This window comes from Sciurus vulgaris (assembly GCF_902686455.1).
Source record: "Sciurus vulgaris genome assembly, chromosome: 5".
Classification (NCBI taxonomy): domain Eukaryota; kingdom Metazoa; phylum Chordata; class Mammalia; order Rodentia; family Sciuridae; genus Sciurus; species Sciurus vulgaris.
This window is the reverse complement of record NC_136465.1, coordinates 126284625-126307233: the sequence shown is the minus strand read 5'-3', so window position 1 is coordinate 126307233 and position 22609 is coordinate 126284625. Positions and strand designations below refer to the sequence as shown.

Genomic DNA, 22609 nt, shown 5'->3' with positions numbered 1-22609 from the left:
ATGTATGCCCCCAACCTCACCAATGCATATGAACAAATCACTGCAGATGGGGGGGGGGGCTTCTTACATTAATATATTTTTCTTTAAATATATTTTTTAGATGTTGTACACCTTTATTTTTATTCATTTATTTCTATGTGATGCTGAGAATTGAATCCAGTACCTTACACATGCTGGGCAAGTGCTCTACCACTGAGCTACAACCCCAGCCCCACATTAATATATCTGTAACACAAATCAAATAATGTCTGAGGCTACTGCAAACATTGACCAACAAGTTAACTATTTGACTTGAGTTATGTTGACTGATTCCTATAAATTATAACTGAAAGCCTTGACTAATATAAGAAACATTTGTGGTTCATATTTTTATTTTAGCAAAATGTGAATCCAATTAAGTTAATTTCAGGAATAGGCATCTGAATATCTGGATTGTACAACTGCATCCTCCTCCCCCATATATATTCATAAGTCACATTTGCATATTCTATCCTTTTAAATATATGAATGTCAGCAAATAAATACTTTTCTCTCCCCTTCAAGTACTATTTCAAAAACATGATCTTTGTACTAATTTTACAAGTAGTGCCATAGTTCGTACCCAACATTTGGAGACTACAGAAAAGCATAAAGAAAAATAAAACAATAACTACTGATTTCGAAAGTTAGGACTAAATTAATTTGTCAGTCAAAAGTTGCATCTACACATGACTACATATTTTTTGACATATATATGGAATTAGATCTTCTGTGGAGGTATTTTCAGTATGAATTACAATTTAGGAAAACAAGTTATGTTTACATGTCTGGGCAGTGAATCTCTTTAAAGAGATTCACCTATGGAAGGGTATAGAATCTCTGCTTTTAACCTTTATAAAAGAGTTTCGTAGGAACCCTGGTGGCTCCAAGGACGTGATGCAGACTGCACTTGGAGCAGCAGATGTGCCTACGTCACGTGACAGGGCCTTCTGCTTTACCCTGAGCTCCAGTACTGGGGGGCAGAACAAATGCTCACCTCCTCGTTCTCGATTTTGAGCGTGGCCAGGCGGGACTGCAGTTGTTGGTACCTGAGCATGAGCTCTGCCTGGACTGGCTGCTGGGCGCTGACCTGACATACCTGATGGAGAATCAGAAACTGCAGTTACAAGGGGCACCACCAACCAGAGGCACAGGAGTCACGCCGATTCTCTCAAGATTCCAATTACATTTTTCTCTTTCTTTTTTCTTTTTGGTTTCAGGGATTAAACCCAGGGGGCACTTAACAATGGATCCACATCTGTAGTCCTCTTTATTTTTTATTTTGAGACAGGGTCTCACTCAGTTGCTGAGGTTGTCCTCGAACTTGCCATCCTCTTGCCTCACCCTCCCAAGTCTCTGGTATCACCAGTGTGCACCCTGCGCCTGGCACATCTTTACTTTTAACAGCCACCTAAAACTTCAGTTTTAAATAGAGGTAGACATAAGTGGCAAGTGTGGAAAGCAGCTGCCTGGCTTGGCTATGACTGGGAAGACAGCAGCTGTAGGAAGCCCTGCTCTGAGAACAGGCTGTCCTGAGATGGAGCTCTGATGCTGGAGCCTGGCTTGTGGAATCCTAATGACCACTGGGCAGAGGGCAGAGGGCAAAGGATGATCCAGGGGACTTACAGGTGAAGTAATGAAGGCAGCGGAGCTTGCTGGATAGTGGGCTTTGGAGATAGCCAGTTGTGCTTGGATCCCTGCTCTGTCATCAACTAGCTAAGTGACTGTGGTAAGTTATAAAACCTCATTTTCCTCATCTGTCAAATGGAGATAATAGGAGTTCCTGCACTACAGAGCTGGTATGAGAATGAGACAATGTATTCAAACACACTTAGAGTGGGGCCTGGCCCATAGTAAAGACTCAGAAGATGTGGAGGACTATTTTAGCATCTTTCAACTATAGCTTCACTGGCTAATATCAGCCAAATCACATTATTTACCATTAAATTGAAGAGGCAACTTGCTATACTCTTTGGTAGAACATATTTTGGCCATGATTTCAGTTATGGAAAAAAAATCAAAATTAGAATATTATTACAATGGTACCAGGAACAATTTCTTTTTATCATCTTTGTCATAGTTTGATGGTGCATCCTAAACATCATAGGGATTACTGGTCCCTGGAAGAACTGGCCATAAAAAAAGTAACACACCCACTTTATTAAAATACTAAATCCATTGACATATAGTCAAAGTTATCTATGATATTTTATCATTCTATGTTTAACATATGCACAACTGAAAAAAATAAAAACAACAATTTGATTTGAGAAGATAATGCTGGGTGGGATAAACCACTCATCTTGTTAAAATTCATGTGTTACTGATAAGAACTACAGGTTCAGTATTCTTTATCTGAAGGTGTGGGACTAGAATTGTTTCAGACTTCAGTTCTTCAGATTTTGGGATATTTTCATAATTCTTACCAGTTGAGCATTCCTAATGTCAAAATCCTACTCTAACATGCTCCAAAATCTGAATCTTTCTGAGCACTGGCACCCAAAAGGTTCAGATTTTGAAGCATTTCAGATTTTTGGATTAAGGATACTGACCTATGCTTACCAATTACAGTCAAGTAATTTACTCTATTTAACAAAAGTAAAATTAGGTTAGAAATACAGGAGGCACACATACATAAATCTTATATATCTAAATACTTAGTGTTTTGAATAAAGACATGAAATAAATCTTTCATGAACATTATAATTACATCTATTTTTAAAAACAGACCATCACTACCAATAAGCTAAAATTGAGTCAACTTGAGTCTTAAAAAATATTTTGTACTTTTTCCTCCCTTTTCCTTTATTCTGCCATTTTTAATTAGTTTTCTTTATAGAGATCTTTAAATCAGTATTATAAGGAGTCTTCAGAGAGATACTATTGGGTCTGTAAGATGTTTGGTTTTAATTTAAATTTGAATGTTTTGAGGTAGAGGAAGAACTCCTCAACTATTCTGGAATGATTTGGGACTTACACCTAGATAAGTGTGTATCTTTAACTGCTTGGCATTTGAGTGTTCAACCCTTGTTTGAAAAGGTGGTAGTGGTTCGTCTTAGCATAATATTATACTGAGATCTTGTGCAAAGGCAAAAGAGAGAAAATGAATTGGAAATTTTATAATTGTAGGGTTATAGCAGGTGAGGAGCAGTATAAATGAAGAGATAATTCATTAATTTAAAAATAATCAGTTACTGACCTCATCACCCATGTGAGACTGAAACTCAAACTTCATTGGTGGACAGAACGCAGCAGGGTACATCTCCATGAATCTCTGCTTATCACTCCTTGGCTCTAAATTGTCAACTGCATTCTCGATGATGTCTAAGCCCTCGTGTCTGGAGGTTTCAAGGTTATATTCCGCAGAGAGATATGTCCTTAGTGCTCTGTTCAGACTTGCATGGTAGCCAAGATCACAGCACTTAAAAAAAAAAAGAACACAATATATAAAAGTTAACCTACCATTGATCAAAGACCTAAATGTGAGACCTATAAGCATAGGCTCTTAGAAGAAAACAGGGGTAAACCTCATGACATTGAGTTAGACATTGTTTGCTTGGATGTGACATCAAAAGTACAAGCAACCAAAGAAAAAAAAGAAATGCTTGATTTCTTCAAAAGGGACAATTTTTGTGCTTTAAAAGACACCATCAGGAAATTGAAAGATAACCCATGGAATGGTAAATATGTTGGCAAATCGTATATCTAATAACACCCTAATTAAAATGGGGGCGATGGATTTGAAGAGACATTTCTACAAAGGAGTATATATAGAAATGGTCAACCATATGACAAAATGGTCAAAGTCATTGTCAGGGAGATGCAAATCAAAACCACAAGATACCACTTAACACTCCTTAAGATAGCTATAATCAAAAAGACAGATATCAGCAGGTGTTAGAAAGAATGTGGAGGAGCTGCAACCCTTGTACACTGCTGATGGGAGTGTAAAATAGTACTGACACTCTGCAAAACAGTCTGACAGTTCCTCAAAAGGCTACCATTACCGTAGGACTCAGCAAATTTATTCCTAGGTATATATCTAAGAGAAATGAAAATATATTTCCACAAGAGAACTTGTACATGAACATTTGTAACAGTTTTATTCATAATAGCTGAAAAGCTGAAATGGCCTAAATATCCACCAACCACTGAATGAATAAATTGTGGTACAGTCATACAGTAAAACATTATTCATCCACAAAAGGAAAAAAGTCCTGATACATGCCACATGGATCAACTTTGAATACATTATGCTATGTGAAAGGAGACCGCTGCAAAAGACCATGCATTGTATGAGTCCATTTATATGGTATAGAATAGGCAAATCTATGGGAACAGAAAGTAGATTCTTGGTTGTCTAGGGATGGGGGTGTTGAAGAATGGTATGGGAGAGGGTGATGACTGAGAGGTGCAAAATTTCTTATTGGGATAATGAAAAGGTTCTAAAATTGTGGTGATGGATACATACACTGTGAATATAGCAAAAGTTACTTGTAGATTTAACAGATGAACTGTATGGTATGTGAATTATATCTCAATAAAGCTATTAAGAACTCAAAATGTAACATCAAATACTGAAGGAAACAATGAAACATGATATTCAAGTTTCATTCATGAAATACTATGATTGATACAATAATTTATTCAAATTCTTCCAAGCTGCAAATATACTAATTGGAATCTTTTGGAATGTGTATGCTTTATAGAAGACGCAAGAATAATTTGTACCCTCTTAGAAGTAGATGAAGAGGTTTGGATCTGTCACAATAATCTACAAATGCTTTCCCTCCTATTCCCAGAATATAATTCTTAAATAGAAAATAATTTTTGAAGTCCTCTTATTGCAGAAAGAATTTTATTCAGTATTCTTGAGAATAAAAGAACTTTGAGATTCTTGAATCTTCATTACTTTTATTTTGTATTTATACTTAATTTTTCATGTTGCATTTTAAGCAAATATGTTTTAAAAAGAGTGTATAACTTGAAATTAGTTATCAATTTCTAGCAGCAGAATTTTAAATTTGGATATAAAAGAAGTATAAATCCCTTAAAGAGAAAACAAGTGGTTTTAAATGGACAAAACCAGGTCATCTCCATACTGTTCTAATGAAGTTCAATCAATTCAATTTGATTCAATTCAACTCATTAATTGGCCAGGAGCCAGGGAACATGCTCGGCTCCAGGCATATTAAGACTGGAACACAGTAAAATACCTCCATCCTCAAGAAAATTGAATATAGGCTGTTCATTAGTTTGCTACTAAAACAGGAGTAGAAGGGGGCCCAGGGGAAGCAGCATTTGTACAAAGGATGCATCCTCCAGGATGTGCACCAGGAAAGCAGCCTTTCTGAAGGTCCATGTTTGACCACTGATCTGTCCTTAGACAAACCAAATGTCATCCTACTGAATTCTACACTCTACCTTCCAATTTCCAAATTATTGCATTTGGAATTTTTATGTAAGATACTCTAAAATACTGCTATTCACAGTTTGGTCTGTGGTCAGCAGCAACAGCATTGACAGGGGCTTATGAAAAATGCAGAATTTTGGTTCACACCACTGACCTACCAATTCAGGATCTAAAGTTTTTAAAAGAATTCACAGGTTAATCGTATGCACAAAGTCTGAGAGGAGTTGCCCTAAAATGATCAAGAGAAAGCTTCCTGCAATCCACTTCTTTGGGGGTGTTATTTCCCTATGCAAGCAAGAGGACTTGATTAAAGCTTACTAGATTTGAACAATCAGAAAGTAGCTATGACATCACAATTACGAATACAAGCAAAATACAATTGTGAAATGCAGTGACCAGTCTCACCATTAATATATTTCCAAAGAAATCAGCTGCACTCAAACAGAAAATGATTCATTTTGGGGGTTAATTTAGAAATTCTCATCTCAAGTGAACAAAGTTCCCTTTTATTCTTCTTGCTCCTCACAATCCATAATGATTCTATGTAGCAGTTTCATACACATCAGAAGGACTGAAAAAGTATTCTATTTTCAGTAACACCTTATTTTATGAAAACAAGAACTTGTAAAGGAAACAGTCTAATTTTTTTTTTTTTTTTGAGATGTACTGGTACTTAAAAACGAAACACCATGCCAAAAGAAGACAGATTCCACTTGATTATAAGGAAGCAGATGAGACAAGTTGATTTATTTTGTGAGTATTGATCCTGATGGGACTTAATAACAAGGTGAAATTGAGGGGAAAGAAAGTCAGAGAAAAGTTTATTTTCCCCTTACAAAAAGCCAAGTTCTCTTATAACTCAAAGATTGAAGGAAAAAGAGGGAGAATAAAAAGAAGGCAATCTAATTCCAATTCCCTGACTTGGAGTTTTGAAAAATACCTACTAAGTTTTCATTAATCCAAGACTTAAAGAGTTGGCTCCACAAATATCTGAATGTGGCTTCTTTGGGAAAGAAATGTCAAGACTACTGAAGCATCTGTGTGTGTTTCCATACCCAGTGTGCCAGGTAGGTTAGTGAGAGTCCTGATTTCACTGGGGCTTCCTACTAGGCTGGGAGGAGCCATGTGTGGCTTAGTAACTCATCTAGGCATCTCTCCAGGAATCTTTTGGACTTGCACTGCTATATGGAGGAGGTTTCTGTGATGAGCTTTGATGGGCAGTTTCCTTCGCTGATCCCTATGGTTCTTGTAAGTCTTTAAGGCCACTTAATTGCCATGATTTTATTACTTCTGATACACTGCGTTTTTACATTCTAGGTTTTTAAAGCATCTTGAATGTAAAAAGAAACCAGAAATGGGAAAATGTTATTTTTTGATGTCCCCTGAGACAGCCAGGCTAGCCACAGAATCATCTTTTTTCTAAACTGGAAGCTGAAGTGACACTAGATATGTAAGATTCAAGATATTTGGTTAAAAGGTCTAAAATAATTTTATGGAGTTTATGAATTATTAATAGGATATGAAAAGTCAGTTTCTGCATAAAGAGTTCAGTTGTAACCCAAGTACATTTAATGATGAAAATACATAAGAAACCAATAAAATATTTAATGCAAACAAAACTGTTATTCTGATGAATGAAAAACTCTGAATGAATACATAAAATTATGGATCAAAACTGGAAGAGGAAAGATTGTTGGAAGCAGTAGAGTGTATTTTTTTTTAATATCTCAAGAGCTGCCAAGATAAATCCTACAAAATATTAGTCTAAATCATCACAATAAGCTAATTTTGTTAGGCAAAAGAGTTGAAAATAGTATCAAAATGAAGATGAAATCCAAGTATTGAGAGCTGTGACAAACCCTTCATCTTGTCCCAAACCCTGAGGGCCAGCTGAAGTTTACATGGTGGGTATCATGTTAGGGGCAGCTGGATCACAGTTGGTCAGAAGGGCACTTTTCCTTTTCTTTTTGCGTAACTGCATAACATGAGAAGCCCTGGTGAGGTAGAAGTTTTCTAGTCATACAGGAGTTGCTGTAGTGGAAATGCAGAGGAAAGAAGTCCAACATTTATGTTTCTAGAATGCTAAAAGTCAGTGTTATTTGCCAGGGCAGTCCGAGAAATGCCTGGAGGGCAGCCCTAAGCTCCCACATGACCCCAGAATTAAGCAGTGTCATGAGAATGGAAGTGTTCCACTTTTTCTTTAAAAAAAATTTTTTTTTAATTTGTTCTTTTTAGTGGAAGTGTTGCACTTTTTTTCTACAGAGATATTTTACCTTCACTTCTGTGTTCTGACCTCTGAGGGACTCGACTAGTTTTTTCCTTCTGGGTCCTATCTCTGGGTGTTAATAAGCTTGTCCTGGACCATTGCAGAGCCCTGGATATTGGAGAAAGATTTTTGTCCACCCCTTATTTTGTATTTTTTTGAAAAATAGTGTAACCAAAGCAAATTGAATTGTACAAGTGGATGGCTTTCACATGACCACAAATGGCTTCAAAGGACCAGAGGAGGTTAAGTTCAGAACATTTTTTTTTGTACTAGTGATTTAACCTAGGGGTGCTTTACCACTGTCACATCCCCAGCCCTTTTTTACTTTGAAACAGAGTCTTGCTAAATTGCTGAGGACCTTCCTAAATGCTGAGGCTGGCCTCAAAATTTCTATCCTCCTGCTTCAGCCTCCCAAGTTGCTGGGATTACAGATGTGCACCACTGTGCCCAGCCCAGAGCTTTAACTTTAGTAGTCAGCTGAAGAAAGTGTACTTCTTCCAAATAAATTAACTTTTTATCCTTCACTATTTTCCTCTCTAACCATTTAGTATTTCACCCAAGAAACCACAAACACATTTTGTGAGAGACAGGCATCTCACAGGACTAAGCTGGATATCTAAACTTCTACAGGTCACTTTCACACACCCCTTTTCATGTCTGTATTCCTGATGGTTCACAGACAGCTGGCAGTTCATTTCTCGCTGCTACTTTAACTGTAGCCAAGCATTTAGAAAAAAATGTTTTGGGTTTTTCCTTGAGCACTGAAAAGGTCATAATGGTACATCCGTGTGATAGAAGACACAAAGCCAAGCTGGAAAGATGTAGCTCATTCCTGAGCCAATGAGTGAGCTGAACAATCGCGTGTTGCTTAATGCACCTCCCACCCATCGGACTCATTTTTCCCAGGCCAAATTTTGGTAACCAGCCTGAATCAAATTAAGAGAGAAAAGAGAGAACAAACAAAGCAAGTCAAAGTAAATACAGACCATATGGTAAATGCATGGAGAAAATAAGAGGTTAGAGGAAGAGGGAGTGCTAAGGGAAAAGGGCGTTGGTGCCTTTATATAAGACGGTTAAGGTGTACCGTGAATGAGAAGGAATCAGGCTTCTAAGGTGCTGGAGGAAAAGTGTTGTAGCAAAAAGCACAAAGACTCCAAGTGAGAAAATGCATGGTGGTTCTGTGGAATAGAGAGAAGGCAAGTGTACCAAAAGCATGGTGATGGGGACAAAGTCGGAGGCAATGGCAGTGAGGGGCAGGTGGGTACCAGTTCACACAGGGTCTTGGTGAACAGTTTGGATTTATTCTAAGGATAAGGGGAGGCCTTTGGAGAAGTATAAATAGGATCTAGCACATCTGAGTTCTGTTTGCCAATACTCTGGCTGCTTGGGAAGGAAATAGATTTTTGGAAGCTATGGGTAGCAGTGGGAGACATCTCAGCTACTTCAATTTAAGCAAGAGAAGAAGAGCCTTTGTCTAGGAAATAGTGCAGGCAATGAAAAACAGCAAGGTCTGGGATATTCAGGAGTTAGGAATGACAGGCTTTGCTGATGCATTTATGTATGAGGATGAGAGAAGTGGGTTTTTGGCTTGTGGAAGTGAGTGGAAAGTGGTAGCGTTTTCTGAAAAATGGGTAAGAAGAAAATTACGTGTGTGGAGAGTGATGACGTATGGCCAGATATAAGAAGTTGTGTTTTGGAAGCCTGAGATGATCAAGAGGCCTATAAGACATCCAGTAAGAGGTGTCCAGTAGACACTTGGGTATACAAGTCTGAAGCTCAGGAGGATGATCAAGGCTGGTGATAAAAATCTAAGAGCCAACAGATGGTATTTAAGCCAAGGGACAAAACAAAAGAAAGTGGAGGATCATTCTTCAGGAGACTTCCAATATTCAGAGGTTCAGCCAAGTATGGGGGATTTAAAAAAAAAAGAACAGCTCATGCTGCAGGAAGAGAACAGGTATGTGCAGTTTCCTTTGCATGAAGACCCATGGCATCTCCATTGGAAATGCCAACTACTTCAGTCATCCAACTCATTAAAGTTTTAAAATATCCTTTCTATCAGAATGGGATAAAAACATGCCTAAATTAGTTTACATGATCACTACAATATCCTAACCCATTTAACATGATCTCTCTATAATCTTCCTAATAAGAGCTCAGGTCTAATGGAGAATACAGTATCACAATTTGTCTAGTTTTCATGGATAAATCTTAATCCCTTGGGTATGGGGAAAAGTCAAACTAATTAAGAAAATCCTGAACTCGAGTAAGTTGCTTTTTAATTAAATGCATATCCCAAGAGACAAAAAGATAAGGCTAAAAGCTTTAGCATAGCTGATTATTCAGAAATGATAAAAAAGATGGCATGGGATGTATGATACGATCTAATTTCACTCTCATCCTGTGTAAATGGCCAATAAAACATGTGTGACAGATATTCCTATGAAGAAAATTGGCTAGAGTAGGGGATTATTCCCTGGCAATATTCCACAACAGTAACAAAGATTTATCCTTCAAGCTCAAAAGTGACCTGCAAAACCTTTATAGGGAAAAATTGGAGACCATAAAACTGTAGTGAAAGGAGGACAAATACTACTGGGCAGGAGCTCTGGAACAAAGCACCAATAAATTTTTATTATGGAGGACTTAGTTTCTCTGAATGCATTTTGAAGATGTGAAACTGGTTACGTTACCAGCAATGCAATCTTAAAACCATTTGTTTTACAATTCCAAATTTGCAGACTGGTGCATATGATTATAGTTTAGGGAATCCTAGCATTAAGACTTGTAATCTTTTCTAACTATGTACCTTAGCAAATCATAATTTCTGGAAATTCTTAGCATTCAATTACAAATATCTGTTTCCCAAATGACTTTTCTTCTGCATGTAACATATCCTAATTCTTAAAGGGTAAGTTATAGGCTCTTTTGCATTTAATATTTTGGACATCAATGATCATCAATACAGAAACTATGATCTGCAAAACTAGAATCCTCTACAATGATGTCTTTATTCTTCCAACATAATTAAACTTTGGTTAATACTTGCAACATATTTCTTGCAATTCATATTTATTCTTTAGAATGACATAATAAAAATCCTTATTTGTTGTGAAATTAACACTTTACTCCACTTAAGTTGTTGATCTACAACTAAAATTTATTTAGGACTTTCTTCAGAGACAGGAGAGAATCCCTCTTAACCAGTCTTTTGCTTAAGCGACTCTCTGGCTTAACTAATACTTGGTTTACTCTGTAAAGCAAGAGTCAGTAAACTATGGTTTGTAAGCCAAATCCCTCCCATGGTCTCACTTGTCAAGTCTGATTGCAACACAGCCACACTCATTTTTGTACTTAAAATCTATTGTTGCTTTTGTATGAGAGGTGAATAATTGCCCAGACCACATGGCTCACAAATCCTCAAATATTTACCTTCTAGCTCCTTCCAGAAAAAGTTGATCAACTCTAGCTCTAAAGTACAGTGACTATTGTCAATGACACTTCAACACACACAGCGACTTAAATGGTCTCTAATATTCCTGTACATTTCTGCTCCAACAACTAATTTGTAGTAAGTTGTGAAATATTTGTACCATTTATGTTTATTATATTATAATCAAATTATAATATTAATTATAATCAATATAATTAATATTATAATTTGATTATAATATAATATTAATACTATAATTAATTAAATATTAAGTAAACGATGAAATAAGTGTGAAGGGAGTTGTTGGAAAGACTTAAGAGTAAACAAAATCGCTATCAAATGAGGCGAAGTTGTGACAACTTTACTAGATTATAAGGCATTGTAAATGTCCAGAATATTGTTTCTTCTACAGGAGAGAACTCAAGATTAGAAGTCACAGATAATACACAGTAGAAGTGATTTGTGCTAAGTAATAGTACTTAAAATTCTATACAAAAGATAAATCACAATATTGAAAGACTGGTAAATATAAATATGATGGTGAGCTTTCAGCTAAAAATATTTTTAAGGTATACATCTTTATAATTTCCTATTTTTTCTTTTTAAAATATAAAATACACCATACTTATAAAATATTATAAAACATACATGCTTCTTTTAAATAAATAAAATATCATTCATATTTCTAAAGTTTCCCAAGTCTTCCCCAGTCACAACCCCTTTCCTTCTTACTAGAGTTTAGAACCTGGAGCACCAGAAATTTCTAAAATGTGTTTGATACACTGCATTTAAATATTTTCAGTCAAAATAAAAGAATAAATACTTGGTTGGCAACTAAGCTATAATTTTCTTCAATATATTATCCTCAACAAACTTAGGGTTCTGATATCTAATGCCTTAAATAAGGGCTTAAGAAATTCATTTACCTACAAGTTTTTTAAAGTGTTGTTTCAGTGATAGAACTCATTATAAAATTAATTCATCCCAAAAGGTACGATAAAAAATTTAAGTTGTACTAAAAATAAATTCTAGTAAACCTCCAATAACTACTTTTTGTAAATGATTAACACTGAGAGAAAACAAGGGGGGGGGGGAGAGAAGACAGAGAGAGAGAGAGAGAGAGAAGAGAGAGATGGGGGAAGCAAGTAAGTGAGATAATTCAAGGTAATATTGAAAAGCAAGATAAAGTTTATCTAAAATAGAAAAAATATTAGAATTAAATATTTTTGAAAACCAATAGATCACCTCCAAATATATAGAAAAGACTTGAACTATTCTATCAAAGTGTTGAATTATTAAAGTTTTTAGTTGTAGCAGTTAACAAAAGGGGATTCTATTAATGAGGGTGTCACTAGTGTATATGTGAATATATTAAAATATTTTACAGACTGTTATAGTCCTTTAATTTACCTAAGTAATTTACACTCTGTGAAAGGATTTTGTTGACCAAGAGCAAGTTAAAGCTCAGACATAGCTGAATTTCAAATTAGTCAATTCCCAATTTAATAAAATCCAAATTCAAGAGGTTTTAAAATATTCATAATCTGTTATTACTATATGATGGAGGAATCAGAGTCACATCATGCCAAGCTAGTTAATTTTACATTTTCTGGAGGGGGTTAAAACAGATGCTGTTATGTGCCCACATAAGATACAGAGACAATCATCTGTGATGTATCCTATGGCAAAGTGGTTAACTTGAATTCATCAGGCCTTTATCTGAAGTTCACTTTGTGGCAAATGTGACAGGGATAAAGAAACAGGATAAGTGATGGAACAAAGAGGTATTTAGACAATTCCAGAAGCTGGGGCATTCCAAGGAACAACTGTTCATGTCTCTTCAATAAGGGACTTTGCTTGATTAAAAAACAAAACAGGACAAAACAAAAAACTTAGGGCCTATGTCCTCCAGGTACAATCAATGATCCTAAATTTGGTCTGATATAGACATACCAGCCTTGAAACATATTTTTGGGTCAGAAATTGTAATAAGATCTGGTTATAAGATGACACAAAATCTATTGAGATGGAAAGTTGGAGATCATGAAAAAGAAGGTTAATGAGCTATATGTCAAAAGTGATGGACACAGAGAAAGTCTATGTTTTAACAGTAATTGATCTCAGGTGGTAAGAATGTGAGCATTCTATTTTGGCATATAGTATTCTCAGTTTTCTGTAATTACATGTGTTACTTCTGTAGTAATAAAATAATAGTTTGAAAACACATATTCTGTGGAAAATTTGTATGACTTTTTGTGATATCATAGCAAGTTTGTTAGAAAAGAGATATGGACATGAATACAAGCTAAGGAGAGACTAGAGGTTTATATAAAAAGGTCTCAACTTGAATTCTCTATAATGCTTTGATTTCATCAAGAAACATTTACTGCCTTTCATGTCATCTCTTATACAAAAATGCTGTGCATTAAAAAGGTTGCTTGCCTTTTTCTCACTGGAGGTATAGAAATTCTTTTCATTATTATTAGATAGCTTGATATCAAATGCATTTTGTTAAATAAATCCACAGAGTGGATTTTAGATACCTTTGTATAATAATCAACCTGTTTCTTTTTCACCAGGAAGGGTCAAGCTTAATGGATTTTAGGATCACCACTATATATGCAAATTGGATTCCTCAAAATAAGCAGCCATTTTAGAATGTACATATTCACAGTCTGATTGCCTTAAAAGTGAATCAAGGAACAGAAAAATTATTTTCACTAAGAGAATGCTCAATTTCAGTTAACTATGACAGAAAATCAATTTCATGTCATTTCTTTCAAAATTTACATTTAAGTCATATTACTTGAGAATTGTTCACATTTTAAATTTAAGACAGATCTTTAAATTTTTGACTTTTTAAAAAATCGAAAATCACTTGATATATTTAACTGTTACTTATTTATATCAGAGTTAATTAGATCTGCAGGTAAAGATGTCTGAGTTTGAAGTCTACCACTTGCTATTATTGTAGCCTTGGGCAAAAAATATACTCTGGCTAAGCCTCAGATCTTATGCTTTCTGTTTTTTAATCTATAAATGGAGAAGATAGTATTCACGTCATAGGGGTGCAATGCTTTGGTGAGTTTATGCTTAGAAACTTGCCTGACACATAGTAAGAGCTCAATATCCATTAATGTGATGGAGACTCTCCTAGTTCTGACTTGCTCTTCCTGTCCTGTATATTCCAAGAACATTGAGGATGCTCCTCTGCATCTCTCCACAGATGCAGTAGATATCTCAATCATGCTAGATGAAACAGGACTATAGCTCTCGCACTTCAATATTTTAGTAGCATCATCATTAAACTAGTGTCATTTCTTTCTTCTTTCTCTTTCTCTTCCTTTTTATTCTTTCTTCCTTGGTACAGGGGTGCTTTGCCACTGAGCTACATCCCCAGTCCTTTTTATTTTTTTAAGTTTTGAAACAGGGTCCTGCTATGTTGCTGAGTCTGGCCTCAAACTTGTGATCCTCTTGCCTCAGACTCCCAAATCCCTGGGATTACAGCCCAGCATGGTACCTGATTCCTAAAAGTCATTTCTCTGCAGTTGAATCTTAAGTCATTTCTATCCTCTTTTTCATCCACTATATCAGATTTTCATCTTCAATATATTTTGCGTCCTACCACTTAAAGTCTATCACTGCCACACTAGTTCAAGCCAGATCATCTTTAGCCTGGCCAACTGCAAAAGACTCTTGATAAAGCTTTTGCATTCATATTTGACCTCTTGAGTGATTTTTTTCCTTTCAGCTGCCCAGAGTCTTTAAAATGTAATCCAGGTGATATCATTTCCTGCTCAAAACCATATTAGAACAAAAATACAAACCCTTCCACTGTCCAGAAGACCCTATGATGGGTCTTCTGCTGATCTTCTCTCTTAGCATGTCCCTTCTCCTTCACTCAGTTTTGGCCAGAATGGTCTCCTTTGCTATCCTGTGAACATCTTGAGCTTCTGGAACATTCTACCTCTGCAGCTTTTGCCTTGCCAGCTCTTCCCTTGGAGAGTCTCTTTACCCAGATGGCTATGTGGCTCTCCAGCTCAATTTTCTATTCAAAAACCAGGATTTTCCTGATCACTCCATCAAAAGAAGCACTCTCAAAACCCTGTTTTATTTTTCTTTTTGGCACTGTCACTACATATGCGTATATGCATGCGTGTGTAGATGTAACTTTGTTTAGAGTCTATTTCCCAGCATGTAGATAAACTTCATGACAGTGGGTCTTTGTTTTACTTTGCTGGATTCCCATTGTCAAGAATGGTGCTTGAGGAGGCTGAGGTAGAGCTCCCTGGCTCCAACATGCAATATTAGGCTGCAAACTAAGCATTTAGCACTAACACCTTAAGCACTAAGCACTTAGCTCAGTGGTAGAGTGCATACTCAGCAATTTCAAGGTGCTGGGTTCCATTCCCAGTATTGCTTCCCCTCTAATATATACATATGTGTGTATGTGTGTGTGTGTATATGTGTATGTATGTGTGTGTATTTTATATTTATGGGCTGGACTATAGCTCAGTGGTGGAGCACTTGCGTAGCATGTGTGAAGCCCTCCGTGCCAGCCCTGGAACTGCAAAAAACAATCAATCAAAACAGTACTTGGTAGGTATGAAAGAAATGCTTTTGAATACATGAAAAGTTTTCTTTGTGTAAAAATTAGCTTAAATTTTAAATGAAAAATTATGCAGAGAAGTTACATAGAATTAGTTCTCCTATATTTCAGATACTTTACAGAAACCTTATAGATCTGAATTTATAAATAAGGGGTCATAAAATTCTTTTTTATAGCAATTATTAGCATATATTATTTATATGAAATAATGTTTTTTTGGTGACATTTCCATACATGCATATAATGTGCTTTGATAGTATTCACCTTCTCTATTACTCTTTCTTAGTCATATTAGTTTTTATTTTTATCCAGGAAATCTATGAAAAAAATTTTTTTTATTTAGGAAATCTAGCAGTACTCTGAGAAGTTCCTTGTATTTCATCAGAATGCAGGAAGAAAAAAGTCTTAAAAATATCCACAAAAAAGTTTCTGCATTGAAAACAATGAAGGGATGAGTTACTTGATTGAAATACAAGTAAGAAATAAAAAGAGTAAACCTTGATTTTACCTATTACTCTATGGTTCTATAGAAAGAAATTATATTATAAGATAAAGTTGTTTTAAGACTAAAATAAAAGGGAAAAATCATCACAGTGTTGATGAGCTAAAAAATAATTCCCTCTTGACAATTCTTTTGTAAAAGTCTCAAATTACAGCTCTAAAATAATAGCTAACTACATTAGGCTTAAACTCACCATAAAAATAAAGTTGCTTTAACTTACATTATGACAACACTGTGAGCCATAACACATAATTTCATAACATCATAAGACTGTTGGATGCAATTAATACAAGGGAGCATATGAGTGAGGCCCCAGCAGCCAACCTTCAGAATCCTTTACCATCCTATCTGTACTTTTCTTATGGTACTTAACACTTTTTATCTTTTAAATCAGGTACTGGCAATTTGGGCACACAAGGGTTTTGTTCATTTCATCTATTTGTCTCCTACAGTGTTGGCATGATCACTAGGCTATATTTTCTTGAATGAAAGAATGATGCAGAGGACTAACACTGTGGAATAATGGCAGTGAATACTGCATAAATGTAATTGTGGATATATATATTTGGAGAATTCTACATGAGTCCATTTACTGTTTTTTTAAAATTTCATATCCCAGGAAAGCACAGAGATATGGAACAATCTATCAGAGTGGTTTGTGTGCACAGTTTTGCTTCCTGGTATTTGTCATGACTGTCGGAGAGCAATCACTTATTTAGTCATTTGCTTAACACCTGTCTTCTCCATTTTATTTTCCAGAGGCTAAGCATTCTACATGGCTTCTTAGAGTCTCAGCATATCACAAAAGCAGAGGCCCAATAAATATGTTTTGAATGAATGAACAGTTGGGGTTATGTCACTGCATAATTTGAAAATGACTGGGTCCCCCTCCTGGCTAAGCTCACCAGGCACTGGCAGCTTCAAAGACCCTAACCACCTGAGTTTTGCTGGTTTTAGGATACATGTTTTTTCACAAGCATCTTAGAATCTGTAGTGTCTAAGCATCACATATTGTTGAATGGGAAGTATTTTTCTGAATATTACATAAAATAACATTATTTTAATCAAGAATGGTGTTTTCTAGTTAATGAACAAAAAATATTGTTAATTCTGTCTTAATATGGAAACATAAAAATCTCAAGTACTTACATCAATTAAATCCGAAAGATCATGAATATAGTATTTGAAAACTGAGGCATTAGTTGCTTCAAGTGTTAGGAGATATTCATTCCGTGCCTTAATCGATTTTAGCTTATTTTCTGAATACTTTGCTTGTCTCTGGAAAGGAAGAAGATACAGGCATTGGGAGACAAAGCAAAGTCATTTTCAAATAAGACAGAGAAACATACATGAATTTTTATTAACCTAAACAATTTACTCCACATATACAAATGACCCTTTAAGTCCTTTGTGAAAAGTACATTCTGAAATTGATTTAAATAACAAACTAAAATTACCCAGCTATGGGGAATAACAACAATGTATTTGGGCTTCAAGCCCATTTGCAATGAAATCTCTTTGTTACTGTTCAAGTTCTCTACATTTGTACTCAATACTTGGCATCTACCACTAAATGATGTCCAGCTGCTATTACATGATTTTTATGTGTCTTAAACATTTTTTCCCATGGGAGGAAATGCGTGTCATTTCACAATAATTTACAATATGCACAGATCAGTGATTGCAGCAGTGTTTTTAGTGCATTATTAGCTCCTTGCTGAAGACAGAGGGCTCTGCAATGTATTTTCACGTACCTTTTCTTTCATTTTTTCAATTTTCTTTACAGAGCTTCGCCGCTGATGTCTCTCTTCTAGTCTAATATGGAAAACTGGATCACCAGATCTTCCAATTTGCTTCTCCTCTTGTTTCTCAGCCTCTTTCAGCTTGCTCTCTGCACTGATGCTCTCTGCATGATACATGTGGTATGTTTTCATCACCTGTGAAAAAGGGATCCAAATTGTTAAAAGATGTCTGCCTATAACTTACAGGGTGAATGGGAACCATTACATGAAGTGTATGTTAAAAATATCACCTTCCAACTGGCAGGGGAAAGCCAGATTGTTAGTAAAATAGATGAATTATGGCTATCGCTTTTACATAAACCAAACAAATATGCAAATTCACCTGCCAGGAAGAGGCACTTGGGGAACAGGCTTTGATGAAAAAATGATTTAAGAGTCTTTTGCAAACTTTTCAACTTACTCAAAAAGTTCTCTTAAGCTTGAAAGTGTTTCTCTAAAATCACATCTGCATTATAATTTGCAGAATAAACTATTTATTCATGGTTAAGTTTTAACTCAATGAAAACTCCAGCTTAGTACAGTCCTTACTAAAGGAATTTATTGCACAAAATCTACTTGTCAAAATACCAAATTTAGGAGCTGGGGTTGTGGCTTAGTGGTAGAGTACTCATCTAGCATGTATGAGGCACTGGGTTCGATCCTCAGCACCATATAAAAATAAATAAATAAAACAAAAAGGTATTGTGTCCATCTTTAACTAAAAACATTTTTAAAAATACCAAATTTAAATATTAAGGTTCATACATAGTTGTAGTTTAAGAAACATTGTTTTTCTGATCACAAAGTAATACTTAAAATTTCAATGTAGAAAACATGATACAAAGCAGGAAATAAAATATAAAGCAAACCATGGTTAAGATTTGGTATACAGTCTTCTATTCTTTTACCTATGAAAACACACATCTCCATTTCTTCATTTAAAAATGCCATTTATACACATATTTCCCTTTAAATATTTGGGATCATCCTGTATATACAAGTTTTAATGTCTCTTTTATTTATGTATCAGAACATTTTTCTATATCACTAAATATTCTAAATAATGAGAAGGTCTGTATACTAAGGACTTCTTTATATAACTGCCATAATTACTTAACTAATGCAGTATTGTTGAATATTTTAGGATCATTTCAACTTTTTGGTCTATAAATAAAGCTGTGCTGAAAACCCTTCATGTATATCTCATCTTATTTCTTCTCTTGGAAATGAATTATACATAACATATTTTAATAACATTGAGGAATATATGGAACATAAACATTTGGTAACGTATCTTTTCCATGCATGTTGTTAACCTATATCATGAATCTCAATTATTAAAAACTTTGGTTATATTATTGTTACAAAAATGTTTGTGGACAAAATTGTGTCATGATTCCTTGGAGACTTTTTGGATGTAGAATTGCAGAGTTAGAGAATATGCAAATTTTTGAGGCTCTGCCAATTTTACACTCTGCTAATGAAAACAGAAACAAAATAAAACTGATCTATCTCTAAAGTACTTTAGAACACATAGGCACTTAATAAATATTTTCTCAAATAATGAGTAAAGGTATTCACTAATTATTCTTGCAACATTTATATATAATCTCTGTATTCTTATACACAGAAGAATAAAACAGGTTTTTCGAGACTTTACCTAAAAATTACAGTTTTCCAATATAATTCTAATGTGCATTGCAGAGTCAGACATCTGGGAAAATTCTGAAATCTGTGTATTTTGTATTTCTTAAAAGAAACAACATACATAGGTGTGATACACCAACATACCAAGGAAGGTATTGGAATTAGAATCCAATGCCAAGCATCAGTGCTGGCACTTTCTCACAGAATATGTCAAATTGTAATCCACAGAAGGCAGATACAAGTCATTAGTAAGTAGCCAAAAGTTATTCAGGTTCAATTTTATAGTTAAAGTATAGCTATTAAGAAGCAGAGACTAATACAATGTTTTAAAATAATAAATTTTATTTTTCTCACTACAAAAGGTGAGTTTTAAAATAATTTGAAGCCTGTAAGCATCACTGGAACAAATGTTATTTAGTTAGGCTGAACTACAGAAAATTGCTGTCTCTGTAGGTTATTAAAAAAAAACTTGGAAAACTGATATTTTCATACTGCTCAACCACATACATTTTTAAGATTGCTATTTTGAAGAGTAAAAATTGGGTTTGGTAAAGAGACTTTAGTTTTATAAAAAAGCTAATGATGTCTTTTCTTAAAAATGCAAAGGTAGTACTAAACAAGAACAGAGTAAAGGCTAAACTTTAGAGCAGTGGTAGCTTTTTTCTGATCTGTCACTGGAAAGTTGTCTGTTTTTAGTAATTATCAAACCTATTCAGGGGAAATTTGGTTGGCTACTCCAGTTTAAAAGAAAATAAAACAGCAGTAGGAAGGAGCTGGGCAGCTGGGGAATGAAAGGGAGTCACCCTGCAGCTGGGCAAACAGGGAGGTCAATGAATCCACCACACACCTTGCATTGCTAGGCTTGGCTCTGTTTAAATTCTCTGCCTGAAGCAAACCCACATACCATTTAGGTCCTGGTTCCAGTTACATCTAAAAATGAGAGGGTGAAAAACCTCAAACACACATGCACAGATACCCCACTCACAGAGTTGCTTAGCTGTTCATATTCTTCTTGCTAACTGACAGGCAGGAAGAAATGAGAGCATATGACTCCCATCACACTTGGATGAAAAGACATCCTGGATAGTTCTGGATATCTGAGAAATATTCCCTTTCAATATATCACAAAGATTTAGTCCTCCAGACTCTTGTTTTTCTTGGATACTGAGCACTAGTATAAGCAGGTAATTTGTACAAACTAAGCCTTAGTATAAGAGAAAGACCGGGCTGATGGCTGGCATAGGATTTCTTATTAACTAATGTGGGTTAAAAAAAGTCATCAGAGTCTGACCCAACACTATCTTGAAAAGGGTGTAAATATCTTACTATAATGGGGTTCAGCACAATAGCTGAGGATTCTCTAGCTAGCTCAGTGGTAATTTGCATACTGCAAATTTCTTTGTTTAGTTTCCCCATTTGACTTAGGATTTCACTATTCTCTAAAATGTTAACAGTAATGATGAATGAATTTAAAAAGTTCAGGAGAAAAATGCTAAAAGCTTTTCAAGAATTCTAATTTGAGATAATGAATGCAAGTACAAATGACATTATTAAAATGTAAGCTGTTGACAGAAGTCAAATGTGTCTTGTATTTAAAATGAAATAACCATTATTTTTTCAGAGAAGAAAAAATGCTTTTATTTTTTAAAGGTGCATTTTGAATATATACTGCCAGGAAAATAACTGCTTCTCCCTCAGTTTAATGCAAACACAAGACTTTGCATACCAATGGTGTGGTAGACATATATCCATTTAAATGTAGTCCAACAGCCTATTTTCCAATTTGAATTCTTCTCTACTAAAACTTCAAGCATAATTCCCCACTCAACACACTCAATTTATCTTTCCTTAACTGTAGGAAAAATATAGTCAAATACAAAGTGACCCACGTCATGAATTTCTTTGTGAAACTGGGAAGTCCCATAGAATAACTTTCATAGAATCTATTTATTTTTATTTTTATTTATTTATTGAAAGACCCATATCCTGTATCTGACACAATTCTTGTACTTTGACTCAAAGTAATTAAAATACCTACAGTAAATTTCAACAGTTGATGTTAAGAAATAATTATGAATCTAAAAACTACATGTTTTGGAGAAGATCAATGGATAAAAGCTATAGTTTATACTTTTTGATTTCTGGTTCAGAAATTAGAAGACATGGATTAGAGGATGATCGACCAATTACTAAGTGTGAGGAAATTATTTAATATCTCTGCTCATCTTATGAAATTATTATGGATGCCAAATTGTGTGTCCACAATTGCTTAACTTAAACTTTACTGAGTACATGTGTCTATGTATATGATCCATATCAGCAATATAGATATGTACACATGTGTATGAATATATTTAGTTTGACAAGCATTATGTAATGCTTACTACGTGCTAGACATTATTCTAAGCACTTTACAAAATAACTTATTTAAATCTTTCTAGTAACTCTTATGAGGTAGGTACCTTTATTTTCAAGGTACCTTATTATTTTAAAAATGAGAAAGCAGAGGTAGAAAGAGGTTAGGGAACTTGTCTAAGGACACCCAGATGGTAACTGGCTGAACAATGGTTGGAAGTCAGACAGTCTGACTTCAGATTAAGCATTCTGAACTGCTATGCCATAAACTTTGGGAAGTCTAAAGCATTTCCCAGTTGGAAGGCCTCTTTATTTTGGGGATACAGTCACTCTGTTTCCATAGGAGGAAGACAGATCATAAAAAATAATTACTGATCCCACATTTGCTTGGTGCTCATCACCTGTAAGGCACTGATGGTTACTCTTTTACAAAGACCTAAGAGTTTACATTTTTGGAGTTTGCAACATAGGCCTTAGATATTCCCTGGTGGGAACAGACAAAGGGAGAGGGCATTTAGGCAGCAAGGATGGTATTATCAGCAAGGGCATAGTGGGAAGGGAGGATGCGAAGACTTAACTTATTGA

General features: G+C 35.1%; 1 protein-coding gene across 5 annotated transcripts in view; it reads right to left on the bottom strand.

The window, feature by feature from the left end:
- Positions 1-22609, bottom strand: part of SRGAP1 (SLIT-ROBO Rho GTPase activating protein 1) — a 281734-nt gene that overhangs the window by 76525 nt on the left and 182600 nt on the right. For all 5 annotated transcript variants that reach the window (XR_013763794.1, XR_013763795.1, XM_079139661.1 and 2 more), the window contains exons 5-8: positions 17996-18178; positions 17391-17519; positions 3218-3439; positions 1016-1117 (exon numbers count right to left, since the gene is read on the bottom strand). Coding sequence is in view for 3 of the 5 variants with exons in the window: in XM_079139661.1 (XP_078995787.1) it covers positions 1016-1117; positions 3218-3439; positions 17391-17519; positions 17996-18178 (636 nt within the window). In the remaining 2 variants the exon portion in view is untranslated. The remainder of the gene's footprint in view (positions 1-1015; positions 1118-3217; positions 3440-17390; positions 17520-17995; positions 18179-22609) is intronic.